This window comes from Dipodomys spectabilis, unplaced genomic scaffold (assembly GCF_019054845.1).
Source record: "Dipodomys spectabilis isolate Male_0828 unplaced genomic scaffold, ASM1905484v1 ptg000076l, whole genome shotgun sequence".
In the NCBI taxonomy this organism is placed as follows: Eukaryota; Metazoa; Chordata; class Mammalia; order Rodentia; family Heteromyidae; genus Dipodomys; species Dipodomys spectabilis.
In genome coordinates, this window is record NW_024870753.1 from 10,502,972 (window position 1) to 10,530,914 (window position 27,943).

General features: G+C 56.6%; 1 protein-coding gene across 1 annotated transcript in view; it reads right to left on the reverse strand.

The window, feature by feature from the left end:
* The window catches only part of Arhgap42 (Rho GTPase activating protein 42), a 109,063-nt gene that overhangs the window by 19,064 nt on the left and 62,056 nt on the right, over positions 1–27,943 (reverse strand). Inside the window, 12 exon segments of the mRNA XM_042682986.1 lie at positions 200–258; positions 1,968–2,052; positions 2,654–2,728; positions 3,084–3,146; positions 6,097–6,136; positions 7,905–7,983; positions 8,440–8,549; positions 11,584–11,684; positions 12,499–12,628; positions 15,257–15,361; positions 22,877–22,987; positions 24,076–24,177. Coding sequence (XP_042538920.1) covers positions 200–258; positions 1,968–2,052; positions 2,654–2,728; positions 3,084–3,146; positions 6,097–6,136; positions 7,905–7,983; positions 8,440–8,549; positions 11,584–11,684; positions 12,499–12,628; positions 15,257–15,361; positions 22,877–22,987; positions 24,076–24,177 — 1,060 coding nt within the window.

Below are 27,943 nucleotides of genomic sequence, written 5' to 3' on the forward strand. Positions count from 1 at the left end.
TACCCCAGCCCATCCACAGCGGCCCATGGTGTCCACGCACACCCCAGCCCACCCACAGCAGCCCACAGCGTTCACGCACACCCCAGCCTACCCACAGCAGTCTAGGGCGTTCACGCACACCCCAGCCTACCCACAGCGGCCCACGGTGTCCACACACACCCCAGCCCACCCACAGCAGCCCACGGTGCGTGGTACTCACTGACGGCCAGGATGAAGTCCTGGTGCAGCTTGTACGTCATCAGCGGCTCAGCCAGGCACCTGCGGCAGAGACAGAAGGCGGGGTGCTGACGGAGGCGTCCTCCCCAGCCCTCCCCGCCAGTTCCAGAGCCTCTTTAGGAACTCAGAGATTCTCTCTGCTCAACTAGCGTCAGCGGGCGATGGGGCGGGACAGGGACGGTTACAGACTTCACAGACCCCGGGCCCTGCACGGCTGGCTCTCTCAGGAGGAGAGGCTAGGGATTACTTCATCCAGGACCAAAGCCAGCCTCACATAGTTCAAAAAGCAAAAAAATGTATTTCAATTTGTTTAAAAAATACACTAAATATCCTCATAGGTTAATATGAAACAAAGAATGATCCTTCAGAGCTGGGTGCTGGTGGCTTATTCCTGTAACCCCAGCAACGGTGGAGACCCATCGCAGGTAGAGGCCAGGATGCAGAGGCCAGGACATAGAGGCCATGCTGCTCAGGGAAGGTCGAGAGCCTTCTGGACACGCAGCCGGGTGCTGCGGGCACGTCACCAGCCAAGCTACGGCAGGAAGCCCGCACGAGGCGGGTGCCAGAAACCACCGCGGTGGAGAGACAGACGCGGTCTCACAAGAACCAACCCAAAAATGGCTGGCGGAGTGGCCTCGCCGCAGCGCAGCCTCCACGCGCAGGCCTGATTCACACTCCAGCACCGTGCTCTTCTGAACACATGAACTCAGTGCTCACAAGACGCGGCTGCCTTGGAAGGTGCTACTGAAAAAAAAAACGCTTACCAGTTCCAGAACGCAAAATGAGCGCAGCGGGATTGTGTGTCCAGCCGGCCTGTGTGCACACAGCCCCCACGCGTGCAGACAGCTCCCTCTGCCCAGCCGGCCTGTGTGCACAGAGCCTCCCTGTGCCCAGCCGGCCTGTGTGCACAGAGCCTCCCTGTGCCCAGCCGGCCTGTGTGCACAGAGCCTCCGTGCACACAGCCTCCCTCTGCCCAGCCTCCCTCCCAGTGCACACAGCCCCCACGCGTGCACACAGCTCCCTCTGCCCGGCCGGCCTATGTGCACACTGCCCCCACACATGCAGACAGCTCCCTCTGCCCAGCCGGCCTGTGTGCACACTGCCCCCACGCGTACAGACAGCTCCCTCTGCCCAGCCGGCCTGTGTGCACACTGCCCCCATGCGTGCACACAGCTCCCTCTGCCCAGCTGGCCTGTGTGCACACAGCCTCCATGCGTGCAGACAGCTCCCTCTGCCCAGCTGGCCTATGTGCACACAGCCCCCACGCGTGCACACAGCCCCCACGCGTGCACACAGCCTCCACGTGTGCACAGAGCCTCCCTGTGCCCAGCCCCCACACGTGCAGACAGCTCCCTCTGCCCAGCTGGCCTGTGTGCACACTGCCCCCACGCGTGCACACAGCTCCCTCTGCCCGGCCTGCCTGTGTGCAGAGCCTTCATGCACACAGCCTCCCTGTGCCCAGCCTCCCTCCCAGTGCACACAGCCCCCACGCGTGCACACAGCCTCCCTGTGCTCAGCCCCCACGCATGCACACAGCCTCTCTTTGCCCAGCCTGCCTGTGTGCACAGAGCCTCCATGCACACAGCCTCCCTGTTCCCAGCCTCCCTCCCAGTGCACACAGCCTCCACGCGTGCAGACAGCCTCCCTGTGCCCAGCCTCCCTCCAGTGCACACAGCCTCTGGCCTCTCCCCAGTGCACACAGCCTCCCTGTGCCCAGCCTCCCCCCAGTGCACACAGCCCCGGGAACACACCTGAGGTAGTTTTTCAGCCCACTGGTGATCGTCTTATTGTCCCACAGTTCAACATCAATGTCAATATCTGGAGGGGATTTGGGAGCTGGAAAGAATAAAAGTATTTCAGCTGTGCAATTCAGAATGTGACTACCGACACACAAGGTCGAGGGTCGGTCACTGCGCAGGACGCGGCAGCCGTCGGGCCGCGCACGCTCACTGCATCCCGGCGTGCACCGCGTGATCGCAGGGCTCTGCATGGATTAAAACAGTCAATCCTCAGAAGTCTCAAGACACGGGGAAAGCTCACCCCTGTGACAGAGGAGGCAGCTGAGATGCGGGGAAGTTGAGTGTGTCCAGGCTGAGCCGGGATGTGATGTGCGGGCATCCGGGCGTTACCTCGCCACAGGTGACCAAAGCCAGGCCTGGAAGCCAAACCCAGCCCTGGAAGCCAAACCCAGCAGTGCCAGGATGCCCCTCACGCTTAAAGTTCCTCTGTGACAGTTGGACCTCCAACCCCGGGCATGAGGGCCGCAGAGGGCTCAGTGGCTGTACACGAGCCCATCTGTGAAGCCCCCGTCCAATAAACACACCGAGTTAAGATTAACTACGAATTTAAAATACAGAGGGCAGCAGCCATGTGTGCACGAGAAGCCTGTGTTCCGGGGCCTCGCGTGGGTCTGCGTGCGTCCTGGGGCGCCACTTACAGAAGGTGGTGCTCAGGAGCTTCTGGACCTTGGAGTTGACTCCTCCGATGCGGTACAGGCCGAGGACGGTGATGCCTGAGGGGAGGGAAAAGCGGGCGGGAGGTGCGCGGCTCGGCAGATGCCCGCCACGCGCCACGCCGCACAAGAGCAGCCTGGCGGCTCCGCGGTGTGGCGGGTCCAGCCGGCCCTGCACACGCGCTTCCCAGAGCAGACCCCGCACGGCGGTCGGAGAGCCTCGGAGAGCCTCTGCGAGTCCAGGGAAGCCCCCAGCTGCTACTCTACACAAACGGCATCGGGAAGGGAGGGACGGGTATTCCTCATCCCCCGGTCTTCTGAGTCGGGGATGCCTGTGTGTTCCACACGCATTTTTACAGGTGGGGAACGGACCCCGGCTTCTCCGCTGAGAGGCTGGCGCCGGCCGCCCACTCACCTCGCGTCTCCACGGCTTGGATGCATTTCCTCACGAAGTTGAAGCCGGCTTCATTCAGGTACACTGGAAGAGGGGGTGACCGTGAGCTGGGCACCCGCAGGGAGTTGGGCCCCGAGCCGGCCTCCTCCCAGACGCACTGCCTCCCTGACGGGACGCGAGTGCGGCCAGCCGCGTGACAGGGACGCACGGGAGCTGCGTGACAGGGACGCGCGGCTATCAGAGGTCGGGAGCCGACGGCGTCACTCCACGAAAAGAAAAACGGTTACCACTTCCTGGCCAGACGATACGACAACGGAAATGTTAGAATCAAAGAAGCTGCGTCACTCAGAACAGGGTGAGTGTGTGGTGGTCCTTCACAGAGGCGCGCGCCGCCCCTCGCCTGAGATCCAACAGCTGAACACAGACTGCCCAACCAGGGTTCAGACTAGTCTAGAACAGAGTTCCAGACTGCTCTAGAACAGGCAACGCCAAGTGCTCACTGACCGGTTATTCCTCTGCACCAAGCTTGCTCAAGTTCCTCCCCCGACACGTTCCTGCGGGTGAGCAGAGCCTGGCCTCAGCTCTCTCTCCCTCCTCAGAGGCGGCCGGAGGGAATCAGAACCCAACTATGCCCGGTTCCCAGGAACTGAAACCGTGCCACACCCATGCTTTGGCCTCCGGGATAAAGCGGAGGACAGAGCTAATAAACTTCCTTGATTCCGTCAGACGTTGAGTCTGAACATCCCCCCCCCCCCCGCCCCCCCCCCTCCCCCCCTCAGCCATTCAGGCTACAGCTTTTACTGAAACCCAAATGACGTTTCCATAGGCAGCGTAGCAGCACAAAAGCTATTCATCTTGGCAGAATTTGAAGAGCCGCAAGGAGAGGAAACCGCATGGCCTTCCACAGTGCTCAAAAACCAGAGTCCTTGTGCCGTGCACGCTTCTTCTTCATCCAGACCTGACCTGACCCCGGATGCACCGGACACACCACACGCACCGCACGCGGCCGCAGCGGCCAGCGTGGAGAGACGCCCACCTTAACCGAGTCTCCTTCACCCCCTGCCTTGGCTTTTCAGATGCAAAGACACACGCATCTCCTGCTGGGCTCCAGAGGAGTTCTAAGTGCCTCTTCCTCACACTCCACACATTGCCTGGGTCCAGGGTCAAGGACAAGCTGAAAAGCCACCACACAAAAGCCACGCGTGATCAGGAACAAGGCTCAGGCCACCAACAGAGAATACTAGACAAAGGAAACAGGAAAGAGTAGCTGCGTTTTCCCTTGCAAACCGCCAGGCCCAGGATACGTATCTGGGCCATGCAGAAAGAGGATCTGTTTCCTGGCAAGGTGAGTTCCAATGGCAGAATCCTGAGGGACCTGGGTGATGTAGTTTTTAATAAAAATACCCCAGTGGCACAGCTTGAGGGTAGTTCAATGTGAACCTTAGTTGGCACCTGTTTAATACTGACAGTAAATCTTACCTCCCTCAAAATGAATCCATTTCCGAAGTCTTAGGATTCTACAAAAAGGCCATTAACAGCCTATCTCATAATCAGAAAGGTATTTGTGGACAGAATATCTTGCAACTGGCCATTTCTTGGGGAGTACTGCCAAAAAAAAAAACCCAAACCACCACCACCATCACCTCCAAAAAAACAACCAACTATCAACTGCCTCAGAGAGCCAGCCAGAGATAAGACAGGGCAAATAAAAGCCCGAGGAATGAAAGTTAATTCTGATGTAAGTGATAGAGAAATGGTTTGATTATGAACCATTTCTTTGATTCAAGATTTCATGTTTTCAATTCCATCAGATGGAAGGTTTGTTAACATATCACAAATAACCTCAGTGGTAAAATAACTAATAAAACGTCAACGGTGGTGGGAGTGATTCTCTGGGCGCATACTGGGAAGGCAGCCTTCCCTTCCCCGAGCCCACAGCGGCTGCTGGCTAAAGGTCAGGTTATGCTGGAGTAGCGAGGGGAGGGCCGCTGCTGGCTTCCCCTCCCCGAGTCCCAGGGCCTCACAGACCGGTCCAGCGAGCCTCGCGCTCACAGGCAGAGGGGAGATTTCCCGGCTTGAGTCGCTCCTGCCATCTCAGAAGGGCTGGCGGCACCTCCTCTGCTAACAGGGATGGCCGCTCCCTTCCCGCGCTGGGGAGAAGCCGAGCCCTCGCCCTTCTTCAGCCGCACGATTCGGACGCGCCTTCTACTTTTTCTCATCTAACTGTCAAAGCGCTTAACTGCGGTTTCTCTTTTCTGGCTTACTGCAAGGTTGGCAAGGTAGAAAGAAAAGGATTGTTTCTCATTAGCGGCCAGAACTATTTGCCAAGCTCAAATCCAGGCAGTTTCTGCTTTTTAACTCTTAGCCGTGCCGAGAGCCGGGTCCACGCGTGCAACACTGCACCTTCCCCAGAGACGCCCAGACACCGCCACAGATGAAGGTCAGGAAAACGTGGTGTGCATCACACCACACACCACCACACACCTGTGAAATTCACTCATCCGTCAGGAAGAATACCGAGCCATTTTCAGGGACAGAAAAAAAATTACATTAAGTGAAATGTCAGGCTCAGGGAGACACAGGGAGTGTGTTTTTCTCTCCTGTGGAATTTAGATCTAAAATAGATAAAGATGTGAAAGAATAGACAGGGCTGTATGCACGCGCGCGTGTACACACATACACCAACTAAAGGATAGTGCACACAGGACGGATTCAAACAGTTGTAACTCAGTTGAACAACTGCCGTACGGTTCAGTGAGGCCGGGCGAGGTGGAGGGAGAGGCGCAGACGCAGGGGAGAGGAAGTGTGGGCAGAGTCATCACACCACGTGCGTACGTGGAACAGAGCCCGGTGGTGGGGGCTGGGTGGGTGAGGACGGGGGGAGGGGAAGGGGCGCGGGAGTGTGAAGATGCTCCGCGCGCTCACTACAGACGTGGACTTGAGAGCCCTTCATACAGCCGTTTGAAGATAATGCAAATAAACAATATGCTACAGTAAAACTAATAAAAGGTTGTGAAGGGGGGAAATGACTTACTTTCTTCTTTCTTGCTAATGATGGCGGGCAGGGTGTAAATCTGAAAACAGAGGATGTGAATCAGTGGCTTGCGTTACCGTGCGCTGGGAAGGTGGGCAGACGCTGCTGCGGCCTGCACCTGCCGTGGCCCGAGGCCAGGCCCCTTGTCCCGGCCCCCTCCCTCCCCTGCGGTCCCCATCCATGGAAGGCTCTGGGCCTGGCCATCCGGCAGAGGCGTCCCAGCCTGCGGCCAGCACCATGCCTACCACTCCCCAGAGTCCTCACAGCGCCTCCCAGGTGGCTGCCTCCGGCCACCTGCTCAGTGCCTAATCTCACCCGGACTTTGCTGAGCTAACCAGCCGCCCCTCACCCGGCTCTAGCTCGGGCTTCTGGACTATCGATGGAGAAGTGAAAAGGCTTCATATTAAAAAAAAATAATAAATCACAGACTATTTTTGTTTTGCAAAATATAATGAAACCGAAATAGGAAACTATAAAGAAAAGCAGAGCCCGAGTTTTGTATCCTTAAATTCAACAGACATACAAGGGCTCCTCCGAGTGACAAATGAACTCGGAACCACCATTCCCTAAGACTCAAGCAGCACCGTTGAGGGCCAGGGAGGCCCACCCAGGGCTGGGAGCACCACCCAGGGCTGGGAGCACCACCCAGGGCTGGGAGCACCACCAGGGGCTGGGAGCACCGTCGAGGGCCAGGGAGCACCACCCAGGGCTGGGAGCACCACCCAGGGCTGGGAGCACCACCCAGGGCTGGGAGCACCACCCAGGGCTGGGTGCACCACCAGGGGCTGGGAGCACCGTCGGGGGCCAGGGAGCCCCACCCAGGGCTGGGCGCACCACCAGGGGCTGGGAGCACCGTCGAGGGCCAGGGAGCACCACCCAGGGCTGGGAGCACCACCCAGGGCTGGGAGCACCACCAGGGGCTGGGAGCCCCACCCAGGGCTGGGAGCCCCACCCAGGGCTGGGCGCACCACCAGGGGCTGGGAGCACCGTCGAGGGCCAGGGAGCCCCACCCAGGGCTGGGAGCCAGCAGGCCCACCACAAGCAGCACCGTGGGTTCCTGTGCCACCACACGGGTATTCTGCACAGGCTCCTGAACCTGGAAGGTTCTACAATGGCAGGGTGGTGCTCTCCTTCTGGTCTCAGTTAAAGAGATGGGCACCAGGCCTCATGCCTGTAGCCCTAGCTACTTGGAAAAAGTTCCCAAGAGTCTCATCTCAACCAGTTTATAAAAAGCTGGGCATGACAGCAGCTCCTGTGGTCTGGCTACCTGGGAAGAGTAAGCAAGGGCAACTGGGTCCAGGCTGGCCTGAGAATAAATACAAGATCCTATTTGGAAAGATAAGCAAAAAGAGCTTGGGGCCATGGCTCAAGTGGGAGAGTGCCTGCCCAGCGAGCACAAGGCCCTGAGTTCAAACTCTAATACCCCCCTCTTCCTCACAGAACCCTCGGGGGCACTGCAAGTTATCATACCACATCCAACTGAAATAACAGCTAAATGAGAAAATGCTTCACACGGAGAGTTCCACCAACAAGAGCTTTACCAAAGCAGTTTCTTAACAACCGGCCGGGCTGGAGGCCGTGTCCCCTGGACTGGCTCATCGGCGTGTGCCGATCGCTCAGTGCAGAAAACCACCCCGAGTGCAGCCAGAGCAGCGACGAGGCTGTGGAGCAGATGCCATCTGCCCGGCCAGGCCGGAGACCAACACAGCGGCCCTCCTTCCACCCTGACACGGCCACCGTGCGCGGCCCACGAGCGACCGAACCCCCGGCTCCCCGCCCCCACCCGCCCCCAGCCGCGTGCCGCTCACCGGCTCCTTCCCGTCCATGGCTTCCAGCCACAGCTTCCGGTTGGCTTCGGAGAAGGCCTGAAGCGTGATGACGCCATGCCTGCGGGCAGAGCGTTCCCAGCGTTAGGCCGCCGAGCGGACACGCCACTACACGCTTACCAATCTCCAAACCTCCAAGAACAATCAAGGTAAAATGTGACCAGAAAGAAGGGCAGAGGACAAAGACAGGGGGAGGGAAGAAAGGGCACAGAAAACAAAGACAAGCGTGGACAGACGCACACACGTTCACACACGCGTGACTTTAGCTGTGATGACCACGGGTAGGAAACCCACGGAATGCTTTGGGTACAGGGCTGTCAGAAGGGCAGTTTTAAACTATTTTCTGTGATTCATTTCCTTTCTACATAAGTATTTGTGGCCTGCCTATGTGAAAGAGGGAAACAGGCACATGGCTTTCAGACAGACTGGAAAACACACACACGCTCCCCATGTTGACACGTACACCCAGGAAAGGCAAACATATCTAAAGGCACAAAGTGAAAAGATGAGTCCAGACCTTTCCACGACTTCTATGTCAAAGCAGAACCGCTTGTCGATCGAGTCCGTCTTTCGCCGGATGCAGGACTTTAACTTGAACATCTCTGGGGAGCTGGTCACGAGGCCGTTCTGGAAGAGGAAAGACAGTGCATGATCAACACCACACGTGAGCCAACACGTGCTCACCGGATCGAGCCACACGCCCGGCTGCTGCCCCATAAAACTGCTCCGTCAGCTGCGAGAGCTACGCCAGGCCAATCCGCCCTCAGCCCCAATGGGCACTGCCCGGGGTGGGGTCACACACGGCCCGTCAGATGGCCAAGACGCCACTGAACACAAAGACCGCAAGTCCCAAATGGCACAGCTTGCAGGAACTGAAACTCTGCAACAGGCTAGAAAGAGAGCCCTGCCGCGCCTAATCGACGTCCCCTAGAAGAAGAAAGGACCAGTGTGAAAAGGCAGAGACAAGTCCTGGGACCCCAGGACGGGGAGCCGAGCGTGGTGTGAGCGTGGTGTGAGCGTGTGTTCCAGCGCTGGACGGGAGCCGAGCGTGGTGTGAGCGTGGTGTGAGCGTGTGTGTCCAGCGCTGGATGGGGAGCCGAGCATGGTGTGAACATGGTGTGAGCATGTGTTTCCAGCGCTGGACGGGGAGCCAAGCGTCGTGTGAGCGTGTGTCCAGCGCTGGACGGGGAGCCGAGCATGGTGTGAGCGTGTCTGCCCAGCGCTGGACAGGGAGCCGAGCATGGTGTGAGCGTGTCTCTGTCCAGCGCTGGACGGGGAGCCGAGCGTGGTGTGGGCATGGTGTGAGCATGGTGTGAGCGTGTGTGTCCAGTGCTGGACAGTGGTGTGACCTAACCATCCTGGCTGTGCTGCACTGCTGACGTGGACGGCCACGCCGGCGTGTGAGGCTCTGCTGACGTGGACGGCCACGCCGGCGTGTGAGGCTCTGCTGACGTGGACGGCCACGCTGGCGTGTGAGGCTCTGCTGACGTGGATGGCCACGCCGGCGTGTGAGGCAGCGCTGACGTGGATGGCCACGCCGGCGTGTGAGGCAGTGCTGACGTGGACGGCCACGCCGGCGTGTGAGGCTCTGCTGACGTGGACGGCCACGCCGGCGTGTGAGGCTCTGCTGACGTGGACGGCCACGCTGGCGTGTGAGGCTCTGCTGACGTGGATGGCCACGCTGGCGTGTGAGGCTCTGCTGACGTGGATGGCCACGCTGGCGTGTGAGGCTCTGCTGACGTGGACGGCCACGCTGGCGTGTGAGGCTCTGCTGACGTGGACGGCCACGCTGGCGTGTGAGGGGCTGCTGACGTGGACAGCCACGCTGGCGTGTGAGGTAGCGCTGACGTGGATGGCCACGCTGGCGTGTGAGGGGCAGTGCTGACGTGGACGGCCACGCCGGCGTGTGAGGCTCTGCTGACGTGGATGGCCACGCTGGCGTGTGAGGGGCTGCTGACGTGGACGGCCACGCCGGCGTGTGAGGCTCTGCTGACGTGGACGGCCACGCTGGCGTGTGAGGCTCTGCTGACGTGGACGGCCACGCTGGCGTGTGAGGCTCTGCTGACGTGGACGGCCACGCTGGCGTGTGAGGCTCTGCTGACGTGGATGGCCACGCTGGCGTGTGAGGCTCTGCTGACGTGGATGGCCACGCTGGCGTGTGAGGGGCTGCTGACGTGGATGGCCACGCTGGCATGTGAGGCTCTGCTGACGTGGATGGCCACGCTGGCGTGTGAGGCTCTGCTGACGTGGACGGCCACGCCGGCGTGTGAGGGGCTGCTGACGTGGACGGCCACGCTGGCGTGTGAGGCAGCGCTGACGTGGACAGCCACGCTGGCGTGTGAGGCTCTGCTGACGTGGACGGCCACGCTGGCGTGTGAGGCTCTGCTGACGTGGACGGCCACGCCGGCGTGTGAGGCTCTGCTGACGTGGACGGCCACGCTGGCGTGTGAGGGGCTGCTGACGTGGACGGCCACGCTGGCGTGTGAGGCTCTGCTGACGTGGACGGCCACGCTGGCGTGTGAGGCTCTGCTGACGTGGACGGCCACGCCGGCGTGTGAGTCACTCTGATGTGGACAGCATCCATGGTCATGCCCGTGTCCAGCTCCCACTGGAGCAGCATCGTGTGGGATGGGACGGGACCTAGGCTCAGCCCAGCAGAGCTGCCCGGTGCATGTGAGATGCAGCCCATCTCGCCCAGCACTGCTTACTTAGGTCTTTGGTGGCGGAGCTCATGGTCTTACTGACTGTTTACATCACTAACTCGGGCTGTCACAAAAGCAGAATTTCTGGCAAACGCCACTCTGCAGAGTGGAAACTAGCTGCGACGGTGGTGGCGCTGAATACTTTTGTACGTTCTCCACGCCCCCTTTCAGTCTGAATTAAGACTGATGAACGCACAGCACAATACGCATCACCTGGCCTGTCCCTAACTTCACTAATTTCTGTGGACGTGGCCATGATCTAGACTACAAACTGGCTGAGTCATCCTCTAGGAATTTTGTGTCCCGATCTGTTAAAGTTGGATTGAGTTATCTATGGGATAATTATCTATGGGATAATTCTATCTATTGGAAGCTTAGGATAAATTCCAGCCCACGGACACTGAGGTCCTGGCTGGGCAATCTTACTTCCAAGTTCACTCATTAGGCATGTCCATATCTTAACTATCAAAATAACACGCCCTGTGCGGGTCTGCCCAGGGACCCCCATCCTACTTCTAAATCAGCCGCGTAAGACACATTCATGGACAAGTTAAAACCAGGACCATGAAAATCACTCAGCTCACAAAGATCCAAGAAAATGTTTCTGAACTTTCCCATCTTCTTTTTGAGTTGCTGCTCCCAGGTTTGAACTTGGTGCCTTACACGCTCACATGGCATTCTTGTTCGTGGCTGGTGCTCTACCACTTGAGCCACCCCTCCAGTCCAGCATTTTGTTGATTAACTGGAGACTTTTCTCCGTGGTGGGCTCTGAGTAATGACCCTAGGTCTGAACCTTCTGAGGGGCGAGGGTTACAGACGTGGCCACTGATGCCCAGTGACTTTCAATTGTTAGGAATATCTAGTGTCATTAGAGAAGTGCGAACATGGATGACTATTTTCATTACTAACAAGCTTTCTATTATTACTACTTTACAAAAAGAATGAAACTCGAGACTCACCACTTTTCCGCCGGACTTCATTTCTGAAACACTCATGGTGAAGGTTTTGCTTCCCTTGTCATACGTGCAGTAATGTTTGGTCCACGTGAAACCAAGCGGTCCTAATGGAAGGAGCAAACCCCTGGAGGTCAGCAAACGACAGGCTCTCACTTGCACATTAAGGCACAACCGGAGCGTCTCTACGGGCACGGGGGGTCGGGGGGGGAGGACCCCACCCCGGGGCCAGCCCTGCTCCACGCCACACAGGAGCAGTGCCCGCAGACTTCTGCAGCGTGATTTAAAAGCAAGAAGCTGAAGCATCACGAAGGCACCTCCAGAGCACAGTGTGCTGCGGAGCGAGCCTTCCAATTCTCTTTACTAACTGCTGCCCGGGCTGTCAAGTTCAACTTGCTTTGGTAATAAGCTGCTCTAGGCTGTGAAGTTATGGGGTGTGGTTGTACACTCCACACTCACGAAGGATCACAGCTATTAGCTGTGATTCCGGGTGGGGACCACAATTCCTGTCAACAGGGATTTTTGTCCAGGACCAGGACCTGAACTCGGTATCTGATGCTCATCGCTCCCTGGGAGGCGCTCTACCCCGAGCCACGCCTCTGACGAGGTGAGCTGGGCATCTTGGATGCACGCTGTGTGGGCATCTCAGTGGGCCTGGTGCACACCCGGCCGATGCGGGAGCCAGCAGTGCGCGACTGCGTCCGGCCGGGCCGGGCCGGGCCGGGCCGGGCAGTGAGGAGGTGCAGGGCGTGAGGGAAGCATCTCAAAACGCTCCTCTTTGTAGGCAGCCGGGGTGGGAGGGAGCACGGGGGTGATAAACCACAGGGCATTTCCGTCTTCCTCCACGAAGAACCTCTGCGAGGTCCCGGCGGCAGCAGAGGCAGCTGGCTGTGGCGCTGGGAGAGAACAGTCGGGACTCACGTTTCTCCTGGACGTAGAGGTAGCCTTCCATGGTCCACGGGCTGGGCGGTCTGTAGTCCTGGTTGGCCGACTTCATCCTCTGCATCAGCCGCTCCACCTCTTGTCGCGTGCTTTCGAAATTGTTCCTTGTCTTAAGTAAAGAGAAACAAGGCACTCAGGCTGTGGGGGCGGGGGGGGGGGGGTTTCTGCTCGGCCCGTCCCTTCCCCGAGCTCAGCTTCTGCACGGCCCCATCCCTTCCCCGAGCTAGCCTGCAGAGGAGCCCTGCAGCCTCACCCCACCCCTGGCCAGGATTTCCTTCCTCCCCCACACTGTGATTTTATGACCAAAAAGACAAAGGAAACCAATTAAAATATGCCAAACTCATTAAACAGACTCCAGAATTTCCCAAAGCAGACCTTTTTTTTTTTTGAGGAGTAGCAACCTTAGTAGTTTTAACAAACATGGTGGCACCATGTCAATCTAGAAGAAACTCTCTTCTCTTATTCACTGCCACCAGGTGTTCCAAAGAAATACCACAGAGACATAGTTATACTAGGGTATGGGTGTGAAAATGAACCCCAAAGAATCACTAGCTTTGCACATGCTACTTTCTTTTGCAAGAAACAGCTCATCTGCCTTATGTCAAGTCTAAGTTACAGAAAACGTCAAACTTTTCTCCATGAAAATCTCTCTTGTATTCAGACCACATGGTCTTCCTAATTCATGTCTGAAAACATAAAAATCATCACTATATAACTCTAAGATCTTTCTGTAGTCCACAATAAAAGAGCAGGTTAGGAGCCTGCCTTCCTTCCTTCCTTCCTTCCTTCCTTCCTTCCTTCCTTCCTTCCCTCCCTCCCTCCCTCCTTACCTTCTTCCCTTCCTATTTTTCTTTCTTATGGACACAAGGATTCAATGGTCCCCCAATTCCTTCCTCTTTTCCTGTTCCTGCATCCCAGGGATCTTAATGTAATTGTGTTCAATACAGAAATGAACTATAAAATACCTTGGCGTTTACAGTTTTCCTTTTTAATATTTACTAGAAAATCCTAAATGTGTTCCGTGTTGGAAAACAAGGGAAATGAATTAAAGGTGAAATCAGTTCTGCTCCAAGTTAACTAAATGCTAAACTCAAAACCCAAGAAGAATAAATCCAATTACGTATTTCTCATGGGACATTCAAACTGCAGTTTTATGGAACATCTCTGCAATAATAAGAATCAGATGGAAGTGGCGCTGTGGCTCAAGTGGTAGAGCGTTGGCCTTGAGCTGAAGAGCTCAGGGACAGCGCCCAGACCAGAGTTCAGGCCCCAGATAAGCAAAGAAATACAAGCTTTTTACAAAAACAAAAACCGAGTGCTGAGGTCGCTGCAGCAGACGGGGGGGCTACGCAACACCCGCACAACCAGCGCCTCATGCTTGGTCCGTCGCGGTGATGCAGAAATGGGTCGGCTACAACGGCTTTGCTGCTGCTTTGCTGTTCTGTGATGCCAGGAGGCCCTTGAAGGTTGGGAAGTGTACCGCTCTGCGGTCCAATGTGTTTAGGGTCAGCCGGCATCTTTTTCCAGCATTGATGCGTAAATGACAAACCAAAGTTGTACGTATTTAAGGTGCATGTGCTCTCTTCACGGACACACACACTGCGAGGTCACAATCAAGTTGAGCTCACCTGGGCACCATTTTTACTTGCCTATGGGTGAGCACACTGAAGTTACTTCTCACCGGCACACTTCAAGTATAGAAGAGAGCACTATCAGGTATGCTGTCTCCACTGATGTGGCCTCCAGAACTCGCTCCTCCTCCCTTTCAGATAAATTAATAAGCGCAAAAGGCTCCCAAATCCCCAGCGTCTACACCAAGCTAAGCTTGACTTTATGCCTTGTGTGTGTGCTGGGCCTGGGGCCTGAAGCCAGGGCCTCGGCACTGTCCCTGAGCTTTTCTGTTCAAGGCCAGCACTCTACCACCTGAACCACAGCTTTACTTTCAGCTGTTTTGGTGTTAATGAGAGTTTCATGAACTTTCCATCAACCTCACACCTCAGCCTCTTGATTACAGGCGTGAGCCACCAGTGAGCGCCTGGCTCTAAGATTTACTTTTATAAAAGGTATAGCTGGGGATGGGAAGGTGGCTCAGTGGTAGAGCACTTACCTTGCATGCTCAAGGCCCTGGGTTCGACTCCTCAGCACCACATAAGCAAAAAGAAAAAAGCCGGAAGTGGCGCTGTGGCTCAAGTGGTAGAGTACTAGCCTTGAGCTGAAGAGCTGAGGGACAGCGCCCAGGCCCAGAGTTCAGGCCCCATGACTGGACCCAAAAAAAAAAGTCCTCTATAAAAGGTACAGCTGAGGCTGGGAAGGTGGCTTAGTGGTAGAGCGCTTGCCTTGCATGCCTGAGGCCCTGGGTTCGATTCCTCAGCACCACATAAGCAAAAAAAAAGAAAAAAGCTGGAAGTGGTACTGTGGCTCAAGTGGTAGAGCGCTAGCCTTGAGCTGAAGAGCTGAGGGACAGCACCCAGGCCCAGAGTTCAGGCCCCACAACCGGACCCCCCCCCCAAAAAATAAATAAAATAAATAAAATAAAAGGTACAGCTGTGTACTCATTTCCCCACAGTGCGGTCTGTCCTTTCCGGGCGTGCAGGCAGCGAGTGGCTACGGAGCCCTCTGTGATGATGGGCATGCCTGAGGCCCGCTGCACCCAGACAAGGTTCAAAGGCCCCAGGGTCGCACAGGGGCCACAGGCCTCGCTCGGTCCGGAGGGCAGAGAAGACAGGCCTGCTCTTACGTTCTGCAAGTTGAACTGCAGCTCCTGCTTGTACGGGGCGAATTCCTGGGCGAGCTCGTAGCCCTCATGGTAGAAGGTGAACAAGCCCTGCAGAAAGGACAAGAGCTGCAAAGACAGAAGAGAACTCTCTAAACACAAAGTCTGGTTCTTAAAGGAGTGTCAAATGCAGAATACCCTGGAATTACATTTCATCCTAATATTAATCAATTTCAACCTGTTTGTTTGGCGAGGCTGGAGAGAGAATTACGGACAGAATAATTTTGACTTCCTTTTCGGCAGAGAGTGAGTTAACTTTTTAGGCTGACTGCTAACAGTTGTCATGCTAACTTGTGCCTCTCATTCCCACAGATTCCAAGAAAACAAGAGGCCACAGGGCGGGAGAAACGGGCTCTTTGGAGGTTCATTAGAGGTAAGAATCCCATGGACGTTTCCTGCTTGGGCTGGCTTCAGATAGTCATTCTCAAATCTCGGCCTCCCGAGTAGTTAGGATTACAGGTGTGAGCCTCGGTCTGGCTGGCGTTTTGATCGGTGAGGACAGCCAGACTGGCTTCCCACGGAATTACGACACTTGGATGTTTACGTGAAGTGAGTCATAGCCAAAAAATAACTGTTTGAAGATGTTTACGTTCACTTCCCCGAGATTTTATGCCACTCACTCGGTCTCTTCCCGCTGCGAAGGAAGGAACTGTTTTGGAAAAGAGGCCTCTGATAGGTCTGCAACTTACTGTTTTAAACTAAGGAAGCAGCGCAGGTTGAAATAATTTCGTAGGCGGGCAGCATCCCGCCGCCCTCCGTCCGGGCAGACAACAACTGATCCGAGGACTCGCGTTCCCACAGCTAAACACTGACTGCTGGAAAACACGCCTAAGGCTTCCTTTCGTGAACAGCTCCGTGTCACCTCGTATCACACTCACTTCTAAAAACCTACTATGCTCAAATTATTTTCTTACAGGATTTTTGCCCTAACAGTTCCTCATTTTGTGGCAAGATGTACTATTTGCCAGCTCTGGACTGATTTTATACTCCGTTTTTGCATCTACCGGTGATTACTGCCAAAACTAAGTATTCCGTAGATTGTTCTAACCAGCTGTGGTGGCCTGTGCCTGTGGTTTCTGACACCCTGGAGGTGCAGACAGGTCAGAGAACCTCCCGCAGCCTTTGAGAAGCTGTGACAGTGCTGCTGGCGTGCCTGCCACAGGGTGGCAGCAAAGTTAAGCTGATTTGAGGTTTGACTCTGTTGGTGTGCCTCTCATTCCAGTAAGTTCCATGAGGTTAAACTAAAGGGAAGCTCCCACTAGGAGAGCCTGAAAAACTTTAAGAACTGTTTTCCCACGTCGCCTCCGGTGCAGGCGGTGAGCTGTCTTCCCCCTGAAGAGGCTCGACCTTTACGACCACGGATGATACAAACCACTGGGCCCATTCGCCCTGGGACCCACAGACTCCACATCGCCGTGACAATAACCCCAGACGGCGGCCTCCCGTTTGCAGACCAAATTACTGTTTGTAACTCGAAGAACCTGAGGAGTCTGGGTAGACGCCGCCCCTGTGAGCCTTCAGACCCATGCGAGGCAGGCCGAGGCGACGCTCATTTCCTGGCCCGCGACGCGGCAGACACGCGGCTGGAGGGACACAGCTGTGTCATCCCCACACGCTTCCACGCTGCGGGCTGGGAGGGCCCGCGGTTCCCGGGAAAGAGCGAGCGAGGCAGGGCTGAGCGGAGGGGGCGAGGCTGCAGACAGACCGGGCCCGTGGCAGCCCCTGCAGCTTCTGCCCAACGCCAGCGAAAGTGCCAGGACGCAGCCTGAGCCCTGCGGGCATGCCCACGCGCGCGTGGTGATCGTGACTCGTCAGTCTGTGAAAACCCGAGCCACGGCCGTGCGGGGGGGGGGGGGGGGGAGCCGTCCATCTGAGCGCCTTCCTTCAAGACCCGACCCTCGTTGGAGGAAGGCAGCGGCAGAGGGAACAGACGAGGTCACAGCAGCCTCTCTGTGCGGAGCCCACGGCCCGTGAACACAGCCCCCTGCGGCCCCTGCCGACCACCGCGGACACCCCCCCCCCCCCGCAACAGTGCACACGTGGCACGGGAGAGCCCGGAAACGGAAAGGAGGCTTCAGTAGCTTTAAAAAGCATCCAAGTCTTAGCAGCTCCTGTTGAATTACAGGCTGGGTGCCTGTGGCTCACGCCCCTCGTCCTAGCTACTGAAGAGGCTGAGATCTGAGGATCTCGGTTCAAAGCCAGCCCGGGCAGGAAAGTCCATGAGACTCTTATCCCAATAAACCACCAGAAAACGGGAAGTGGCGCTGTGGCTCAAGCAGCAGAGAGCTCCCCTTGAGCTGAGGAGCTCAGGGAGGGGAGGGTGTAGAGGGGGAGGGTGTGGAGCGGGAGGGTGCAGAGGGGGAGGGTATAGAGGGGGAAGGTATGGAGGGGGAGGATGTGGAGGGGGAGGGTGTGGAGGGGGAAGGTGTGGAGGGGCAGGGTGTGGAGGGGCAGGGTGTGGAGGGTGTGGAGGGGGAGGGTGTGGAGGGGGAGGGTGTGGAGGGGAAGGGTGTGGAGGGTGTGGAGGGTGTGGAGGGGGAGGGTGTGGAGGGGGAGGGTGTGGAGGGGCAGGGTGTGGAGGGTGTGGAGGGGGAGGGTGTGGAGGGGGAGGGTGTGGAGGGGCAGGGTATGGAGGGTGTGGAGGGGGAGGATGTGGAGGGGGAGGGTGTGGAGGGGCAGGGTGTGGAGGGTGTGGAGGGGCAGGGTGTGGAGGGGGAGGATGTGGAGGGGGAGGATGTGGAGGGGCAGGGTGTGGAGGGTGTGGAGGGGGAGGATGTGGAGGGGGAGGGTGTGGAGGGGGAGGGTGTGGAGGGGCAGGGTGTGGAGGGGGAGGATGTGGAGGGGGAGGGTGTGGAGGGGCAGGGTGTGGAGGGTGTGGAGGGGCAGGGTGTGGAGAGGGAGGATGTGGAGGGGGAGGGTGTGGAGGGGCAGGGTGTGGAGGGGCAGGGTGTGGAGGGGGAGGGTGTGGAGGGGGAGGGTGTGGAGGGGCAGGTGTGGAGGGGGAGGGTGTGGAGGGTGTGGAGGGGGAGGATGTGGAGGGGGAGGGTGTGGAGGGTGTGGAGGGGGAGGATGTGGAGGGGGAGGGTGTGGAGGGTGTGGAGGGGCAGGGTGTGGAGGGGGAGGGTGTGGAGGGGGAGGGTGTGGAGGGGCAGGGTGTGGAGGGGGAGGGTGTGGAGGGGCAGGGTGTGGAGGGTGTGGAGGGGCAGGGTGTGGAGGGGCAGGGTGTGGAGGGTGTGGAGGGGGAGGGTGTGGAGCGGGAGGGTGTGGAAGGGGAGGGTGTGGAGGGGCAGGTTGTGGAGGGGCAGGGTGTGGAGGGTGTGGAGGGGCAGGGTGTGGAGGGTGTGGAGGAGCAGGGTGTGGAGGGGGAGGGTGTGGAGGGTGTGGAGGGTGTGGAGGGGCAGGGTGTGGAGGGGGAGGGTGTGGAGGGGCAGGGTGTGGAGGGTGTGGAGGGGCAGGGTGTGGAGGGGCAGGGTGTGGAGGGTGTGGAGGGGCAGGGTGTGGAGGGGGAGGGTGTGGAGGGTGTGGAGGGTGTGGAGGGGCAGGGTGTGGAGGGGGAGGGTGTGGAGGGGCAGGGTGTGGAGGGTGTGGAGGGGCAGGGTGTGGAGGGGGAGGGTGTGGAGGGTGTGGAGGGGCAGGGTGTGGAGGGGCAGGGTGTGGAGGGTGTGGAGGGGCAGGGTGTGGAGGGGCAGGGTGTGGAGGGTGTGGAGGGGCAGGGTGTGGAGGGGGAGGGTGTGGAGGGGGAGGGTGTGGAGGGGCAGGGTGTGGAGGGGCAGGGTGTGGAGGGGGAGGGTGTGGAGGGGGAGGGTGTGGAGGGGCAGGGTGTGGAGGGTGTGGAGGGGCAGGGTGTGGAGGGGGAGGGTGTGGAGGGGGAGGGTGTGGAGGGGGAGGGTGTGGAGGGGCAGGGTGTGGAGGGGGAGGGTGTGGAGGGTGTGGAGGGGCAGGGTGTGGAGGGGCAGGGTGTGGAGGGTGTGGAGGGGCAGGGTGTGGAGGGGGAGGGTGTGGAGGGGGAGGGTGTGGAGGGGCAGGGTGTGGAGGGTGTGGAGGGGCAGGGTGTGGAGGGGGAGGGTGTGGAGGGGGAGGGTGTGGAGGGGCAGGGTGTGGAGGGTGTGGAGGGTGTGGAGGGGCAGGGTGTGGAGGGGGAGGGTGTGGAGGGGCAGGGTGTGGAGGGGGAGGGTGTGGAGGGTGTGGAGGGGCAGGGTGTGGAGCGGGAGGGTGTGGAAGGGGAGGGTGTGGAGGGGCAGGGTGTGGAGGGGGAGGGTGTGGAGGGTGTGGAGGGGCAGGGTGTGGAGGGGCAGGGTGTGGAGGGTGTGGAGGGGCAGGGTGTGGAGGGGCAGGGTGTGGAGGGGGAGGGTGTGGAGGGGCAGGGTGTGGAGGGTGTGGAGGGGCAGGGTGTGGAGGGGGAGGGTGTGGAGGGTGTGGAGGGGCAGGGTGTGGAGGGGCAGGGTGTGGAGGGTGTGGAGGGGCAGGGTGTGGAGGGGCAGGGTGTGGAGGGTGTGGAGGGGCAGGGTGTGGAGGGGGAGGGTGTGGAGGGGGAGGGTGTGGAGGGGCAGGGTGTGGAGGGGCAGGGTGTGGAGGGGGAGGGTGTGGAGGGGGAGGGTGTGGAGGGGCAGGGTGTGGAGGGTGTGGAGGGGCAGGGTGTGGAGGGGGAGGGTGTGGAGGGGGAGGGTGTGGAGGGGGAGGGTGTGGAGGGGCAGGGTGTGGAGGGGGAGGGTGTGGAGGGTGTGGAGGGGCAGGGTGTGGAGGGGCAGGGTGTGGAGGGTGTGGAGGGGCAGGGTGTGGAGGGGCAGGGTGTGGAGGGGGAGGGTGTGGAGCGGGAGGGTGTGGAAGGGGAGGGTGTGGAGGGGGAGGGTGTGGAGGGGGAGGGTGTGGAGGGGCAGGGTGTGGAGGGGGAGGGTGTGGAGGGTGTGGAGGGGCAGGGTGTAGAGGGGGAGGGTGTGGAGGGGGAGGGTGTGGAGGGGCAGGGTGTGGAGGGTGTGGAGGGGGAGGGTGTGGAGGGGGAGGGTGTGGAGGGGCAGGGTGTGGAGGGTGTGGAGGGTGTGGAGGGGGAGGGTGTGGAGGGGGAGGGTGTGGAGGGGCAGGGTGTGGAGGGTGTGGAGCGGGAGGGTGTGGAAGGGGAGGGTGTGGAGGGGCAGGTTGTGGAGGAGCAGGGTGTGGAGGGGGAGGGTGTGGAGGGTGTGGAGGGGGAGGGTGTGGAGGGTGTGGAGTGGGAGGGTGTGGAGGGGGAGGGTGTGGAGGGGCAGGTTGTGGAGGGGCAGGGTGTGGAGGGTGTGGAGGGGGAGGGTGTGGAGGGGGAGGGTGTGGAGGGGGAGGATGTGGAGGGTGTAGAGGGGAGGGTGTGGAGGGGGAGGGTGTGGAGGGGCAGGGTGTGGAGGAGGAGGGTGTGGAGGGGCAGGGTGTGGAGGGGCAGGGTGTGGAGGGGCAGGGTGTGGAGGGGCAGGGTGTGGAGGGGGAGGGTGTGGAGGGGCAGGGTGTGGAGGGGCAGGGTGTGGAGGGGGAGGGTGTCGAGGGGCAGGGTATGGAGGGTGTGGAGGGGGAGGGTGTGGAGAGGCAGGGTGTGGAGGGGGAGGGTGTGGAGGGGGAGGGTGTGGAGGGGCAGGGTGTGGAGGGGGAGGGTGTGGAGGGTGTGGAGGGTGTGGAGGGGCAGGGTGTGGAGGGTGTGGAGGGGGAGGGTGTGGAGGGGGAGGGTGTGGAGCAGGCGGCTCTTCTTGGTTCCATGATGGGAAGGAAGTCTCCAGCCCCAGCATGACCCAGCGAGGCCAGGGTTGGACAGTATTGTTTCTAACCTGGCCGGCCATCCCAGCAGGAAAGCTGGGTACCGAGGTAGCGGAGGGCAGGAGCCACCTCGCAGAAGGCCCCGTCCGAGGCTGCGGACAGAATGGCCAGAACCACACTGGGACAGGGCGGGAAGACACGTGCCGGGGGGAGAGCGGTGCCCGGCCCAGAGGTGGGCTCGGCCGGACTCGGGCTGGACGGGGGCACGGAAGGAGGCACACGGGGAAAGGGTCAGCACGGTCCGAAGCCAGGGGTCAGGAAAAGCCCCAAGGGAGGCATGTGAGGAGGCCGGTGGTGGGGACAGAACCTGGCAGCAAGCGTGACCCGGAAACCACAGTGGAGGCCGGGGACCATGGTTCCCATGTAACCTCTAACTGAGGTTAGACCAGGCAAAAGAAAGCTTGTGAGATCCCATCTCAAGCAAGAGCCAGGCGATACGTGAATCATCCCGGCTGCCATGCAGGCCAGGCCTGGGACAAAGCAAACCCATCTCTAAATAACCAGTGGGAAAAGGGCTGGACACACGGCTCACGCAGTAGAGCGCCCAACTGGCCAGAGCGAAGAACTGAGTTCAAACCCCAGGAATACCACACACACAGACAAAAACAACGCGCAAGCCACATGGGATTCTGAATCCCAGGGTCGCACCTGGCCAGGGAGGAAGAAATGGGGTTCCCAGACCGGCGCCCACCATAGGTTTCAAAGAAGCTCAGACTCCGTGAAACTTCATCAGACCCTCAAAGACGCCGCTGCTTGAGCTACTAATTCAATCAGAGGTTTACCGTCTTAGCTACTGAGCAAACAAACACCGACTTAAGTCTGCTATGCTGAATAAAAGGTAGAAGTTAAATCCCCAAGCTGGCAGAACGGCCTCTAGCTTCTTAATCCTTGAGCTGAGCAGCTGTCTTAGAAAGCTGCCAAGAGTCAGGCTGCAGGAGGGAGGCGGGCCCCCGGCCGACGCGGTCCCCGGGGGCAGGGTGGGTGCCCCTAGGAAACCACCGCAAGAAGCCATATCCTCCCCGCCACCCATGAACCAGGGCCAGGGCGTCCCAGGTCCACAGACATCCCACAGAATGCCCAAGACTGACTCAGGAGGAGCAGAATGGCCGGATATCCCATTACCCGTGCCCTGATAAATCCCGTCTGTCTGTCTGTCTGTATCAGAAGCTGGCCTCCCCGGGGAGCTGACCCTCACCCTCATGCAGGAGGGAGACGCATGTGTAATCAATGGATCTCGCTACCAGAGAACGCTGTGGAAAACGAGGTAAGCCCCTCCAGTCCAGCCACCTGCTCTCTTCTGGAATGCGGCTCACATCAGGAAATCCGCGGCTTTTCACCCTCAGGGAGGGAAGGAATGACTCCTCGGGAAAGCTGGGCAGGGTCTGGCTCTGTCAGGAAGGAGGGAAGGCAGAGCTCCCCGGCCGGGGCCGGGCTGCGGCTCCCTTACTGTGACCTGTATCCCGTCACGTTTATTCTCTCTAGGTGTTTTATCCATCCTCCTGCCCGCCTTCCCTTCCCTTCCCCTTTGCCTCCTCCCCACCAAAGCTTCCTGCCACTAATTCAAGACTCCCAGTGGCAGCTGCACCCGCACGCAACACCACGTTGTAGGTCTAAGGGGTTCCGATGATGTCGGGCACTCAGCCTCCAGGCGGTGCCACGCTGTCACACGGGTGCCAGGCCACCACAGAGCCCGTCTCCCCGGTGTCCCACCTCCCCCTCCAGCCCCACCCCTCTTTTTGTTTTCACGTATCATAATCTCCATTAGAAAAACCACCACAAAGGCTCCTGGTGACCCAGGAGACTAACACTTACCGGCTCAACAAACTCGAACTTCTTCTTTTCCTGAACTTCTTGAATCTTAAAGACATATTCTAAGGACGCCTCGTAGAAGTTTTGATGTTCTCGGTCAATCTGTGTGTCTGCCTGAAAAAGGAAAACCAGCCCATGAAAGATGCCGAGGGCTGCAGAGGGCCACACAGATGTGAACACCCGTGAGCACGAACCCCAGCGCAGACTGTCCACGCTCCCTCTGGCTCACAGAGGTTAGAGCGTATGAAGCTGAGGACCGCACACACCCATGCGCGCACACACGCACACACAGGCAGGCAGGCAGCACCCTGAGCAGTCCTCTCTTGGATCCCTGGTTCATTTCAACCAGACGCGCGAGCATCCTGACATGCAGAGCTGGCCACCCAGGGCCGCGGGCCGCGCCAGCTCCCTAATGCTCTGACAGCTTGCTTTGTGCGATGTGTTCTGATGTGTTTGGACGTCTCCTGTCACATGGCCCCACATTCACACCCCACGCCACAGCCAGGTCCACACGCTAACCCCTCCTCAAAGAGAACCTGGAGCACACGGGTCGAGTGGAGGCCCGGCCGGGACTGTGGCCGCCCTACCCGCGCTTGTCCACATGGCTGGTGGCAGCCAGGCCACACTGGGCCCCCCTGGGGCACCCCCCATGGCCTGGGTCGTGGTCCCAGGCCCAGATACAGACCCACATGGAACCTCACAATGTTTGTTTGCTTTTTTTTTTTGCCCAGGCTGGCCTCAGACCACAATCCTTCTGATCTCTGCTTCCCAAGTGTCTAAGATCACAGGCTCGGGCCACAGCACCCAACACAGCCTAGTTCTTATTAATGGCAAGATGTCCGTCTCCCATCCACTTTGGCTACAAAACTCATCACTGCTTTAAAAAGCCAAAAGCGAGACTGTTATCTTTTCTGCATGCAGAAGTAAAGCTTGAAAGCAAGGTCTCGGATATGGTAAAGTTCACGTACAGGCCGCCCTATCATCAACTTGGTCATTCTTGCCTCTCTCAATACGCCCAACAGCGAGCAAAGGGGGAAGTCTTGTCTCGGTGCTGAAGGAAATGCTGATTCAGAACCGGTGGCATGAGGGTGACACTGTCTAATGTCCTCGTCCACAGCAAATTCAACACAGTGAGCCATTCTTCCTGCACTGCACTGAAAGGAAGCAGGCTTGCAAACTGTGACTCCAGCAGAGGAACCTACCTCTTGGAGATGAGACTCCTTCTTCTTTGCAGACAAGTTCAAATGCTTGTCGAGAATAGAGTAGTATTTTTCACTTTCTTTGTCGAACTTCTTCTTTCCATCCTAGGAAAAGGCAATTACAATGCGAAGAAGAAAGATTCACTTCAGAGCATCACGCGAGCCTCCACGCCCCCCACCCCCAGCTGGAGCCCAGTGCGGTCATCTGACAAAGATCTAGTGAGCTCCAGCTCTGTGCGAAGTCTTCACCCCACAGAGCGGGAGGGAAGGTGCAGCAAAGCGCTTGAGTTTGTGTTCGGCTCTCGGAGGACCTTTCCATCCCTCAGGAACACAAATGCACAACGACACTCTAAGCCACACAGGACCTGCATGTGGGGGCCTAAGCGTAGTGGGACCAGTAGCTTTGTAACTGAGAGCCAGTGGTGGCTCTGACCTGGGTGCCACCGAGAGAACGCCTCTCATTTATTTGGTTTGTTAGGCATTCTGGTGATGGATGTGAGTTAACGTGCATGCAGTATAAAGAACGGTCCCGCGACCTCACACCGACGCCATTCCCCAGCCTGGAAGAGACACTGGATATTGTGAATAACTCATTCTTGCCAGGGAGAAAAATGACACTTTTAAATGATAGTAGACTCAAATACGACAATTCAAAGTCAAATTAAATCAAAAGTATTATGTCTACATTATGCTCTTTCAGTATTACTTTTGCTATTCCTACAATTTCAGGGGTGTGGTGGGTTAGAATACACCTGTGTCTTAGCTCTCACACAGATAACCACGGCCAGTTTATCTCCTGTCTGACCACAGGACACTTGGCTCAGAGCACTGCACTGTAATATGGGCATGAGAATTCAAATCTAAGTATGCACTGTAATATGTTTATAGGATTGTATATGTGTGCACACTCGTATATTTTTGTCCTTAATGTTCTTATCTGGAGACAATTGATAAAGACTCCTCTACATTCTCTCTCTCATAGACAAAGCGGAATCACACTCTTGATTTACTCAATCAGTGACCACTGAACCCAGGACACTCAAAACAATAGTGTGAACAAGGCAAACACCACATGTGAGGCTCTCCTAACCCAGCAGGACCAGGTGATCCAGCACAGAGCATTAGTTCCGCTCCAGGGACCAGCTCATCAATGTTGGAAACTAGAACATAGGCCAGGGCCAGAACCACTTCTAAGAACAGCAGGCAATTTAGAAGCTTGTTTTGGGGTTCTTTATGGTAAAACTTTTGTGCATCTAAAAATAAAATGATGCCTTATACCTGTAGTAATAATAACAGCAACAACAGTAATGACAATGATTCAAAAATACTCCTTAACAGTCAAAAGCATGCAAGATTTACCACTGAATTCTATGAGATACTAAAAGAACAGCAATATTCTTACAAATATTCCACAACAGGGCTGGGAAGGTGGCTCAGTGGTAGAGTGCTTGCCTTGCATGCATGAGGCCCTGGGTTCGATTCCCTAGCACCACATAAGCAAAAAAGAAAAAAGCCGGAAGTGGCGCTGTAGCTCAAGTGGTAGAGTGCTAGCCTTGAGCTGAAGGATTGAGGGACAGCACCCAGGCCCAGAGTTCAGGCCCACGACCGGACCCAAAACAAAACGAAAAAATTCCACAACAACAACAACAACAACAACAAAAGGTATCTATAGGCCATTTTCCTTGATGAATGTTAAGTGCAAAAAAATCCTAGCTAAAATACAGGCAACAAAACATTAAGGAAATCATACAATATGATTGCATTAGTTCCATTTGTGGAATGCAAGGATGGCTTAATACACACATACTGACTAAAGTAAAAGGATGGCTCAACTCACACACGTGACAGAAGATAGAAGCAAGGACAAGGATCACAGAATCATCTCAATACATAAAAAGCCACTGGTAAATCCAGCATCCTTTCAGGATGAAAATTCTGATGAAATCTGGAAACAAATCACATTTCAGTATATAAAAAGACCAAGCATCTCAGATCTACAGTCAACCAGCTATTGTTGTCCTGTCCTCTGGTTTTTATATCAGTAAAACTCATCATAGGATGAGGCTGGGAGTACTGCTTCTCTTGATATTGTGTGGAATAAAGAAGAAAAAGGAAAAGAAATGTGAAATTAAATTGAAAGGCCAACACAGGCAGAGAGCCTGTTAATCAGTGCTGCTTTAATCCCAAGGCCAAACCAGCCCAGCTTTGGAGTGATCTGTGAGCAAGCACTCTGCTTTGAGCAGCCAGTGCTGAGCAAGGAGGAGGAGCCCGCCGGGTCTGACTGTGGTCCCCAAACGCTGCTCCACTGAGAACTCCTGCTTGCACTGTTTTGAAGACCTCTGGGCTGTTTCTTTTGACTTTTATTTTTTTGAATTTTTCTTTTTGGTGCTAGTAGTGGGGCTTGAACTTTGTACTCTCGTTTGGCTTTTTTGCTCAAAGCTGGTTTTCTACCATTTGAGCCACGTTTTCACTTCCAGTTTTTTTTCTGCTGAATTCGAGTTAAGAGTCTGCTGGCTTAAGGCCATGATCCCTAGATCTCAACCTCCTGAGTAGATAGGGTTACAGGCATGAGCCACCAGTCCAGTTTAATTTTTTGCCTGCTGTGGGGTCCCGGCTGGCTTTGGAACTTCAGTTCTTCTCACCTCCATCTCTCATGAGCTGGGATTACAGATTAAACACAGTTTCTTTTGGCATTTTGAAGATTTGATGCTTTTTCCATTCTGTCTGGGTAAGCCTCCTTTCTATCCTCAAAAGACAAAGCATTCTACACTTCTCTTGAATCCAAAAGTTGTTGTCTTACTCTTAGTTCTCTGGAGGAGAATACGTAAGGGTTTGGAAATATTTTGCAGCATGAGTGATAAATTTCACTATCGAAAAGTCAAGATGAAATGAGAAAATCGAGAGGGAAGTGTGAGGGAGGGATGTGGAGGGTCTGGATCTGCTTTGCTTCCACAATGACAAATTTTCATTTTCGTGATCTCACCATCAAGTGACTCCTTTTTGGCTCCTACCTAAGATTTCTGACCCAATTTGCTAGCTCATGTGAAATGATTCTTTTCAACACCTTCTTAATTGATTGTGTTTATAGGACTGTGAAAGCTAATTCCTAGCTATGAAATGTTGGCCCCTATAAAATAAATGTGAGATTACAAGGAAAGAATGCTACATGATGACCTACGATTGGATTTTGGGTAAAAGCACAGATATGGCTTATTCTAAACCAATGGCAAGAACAACCAAAAAATACCATCTAAAAAATAAAAAAGCTTTACAGTTAATTACTGTTATAAATGTTGAGGAAGTAATGACTTAAACAACTTAATAATAACTAGGAAGGAGAAAACAACAGGAATGCCAGGCCCCACTTTGCTTTACGATCTCGAGCCTTGGCAATGCCTGGGGAATCACAAGGCTACCGTGGGAGAGCCATGTGTAATTTATGAGCACGAAGTCCACGTGGACACAGGCACGGGCCCCAGGAGTGGAAATCTTTGCTCTCTGACATCGTTCACTAATTACCTGTACCTGGCATTGACTGAATTGTAAGGATTAATCTACGTACAGCCTGTTGTCTGCACTGAATTGTTCGGTTCTGATTGGACATAATAAATGATCCATTTTCCCAAATTGCTCTGTTGTCCCCAGCCCGCCCCCATCATGCTCGCTGGCTGGGCTGGTCACTACCCCACCAGGACCCACAGTTAGAGATTCTCTCTTAAAATTCCCGAGGACTCACATGGGCAAAGGAAGATAGCAAATCCCTACCCCCCCAAAAAAAAACACAAATCCCCCAAAATAAGATTTGCTTCCCCAAAGGAGTCTTTTCTCATGGCATAAATTAAACCCTGTCTTCCCCAGAGATTAAATGACC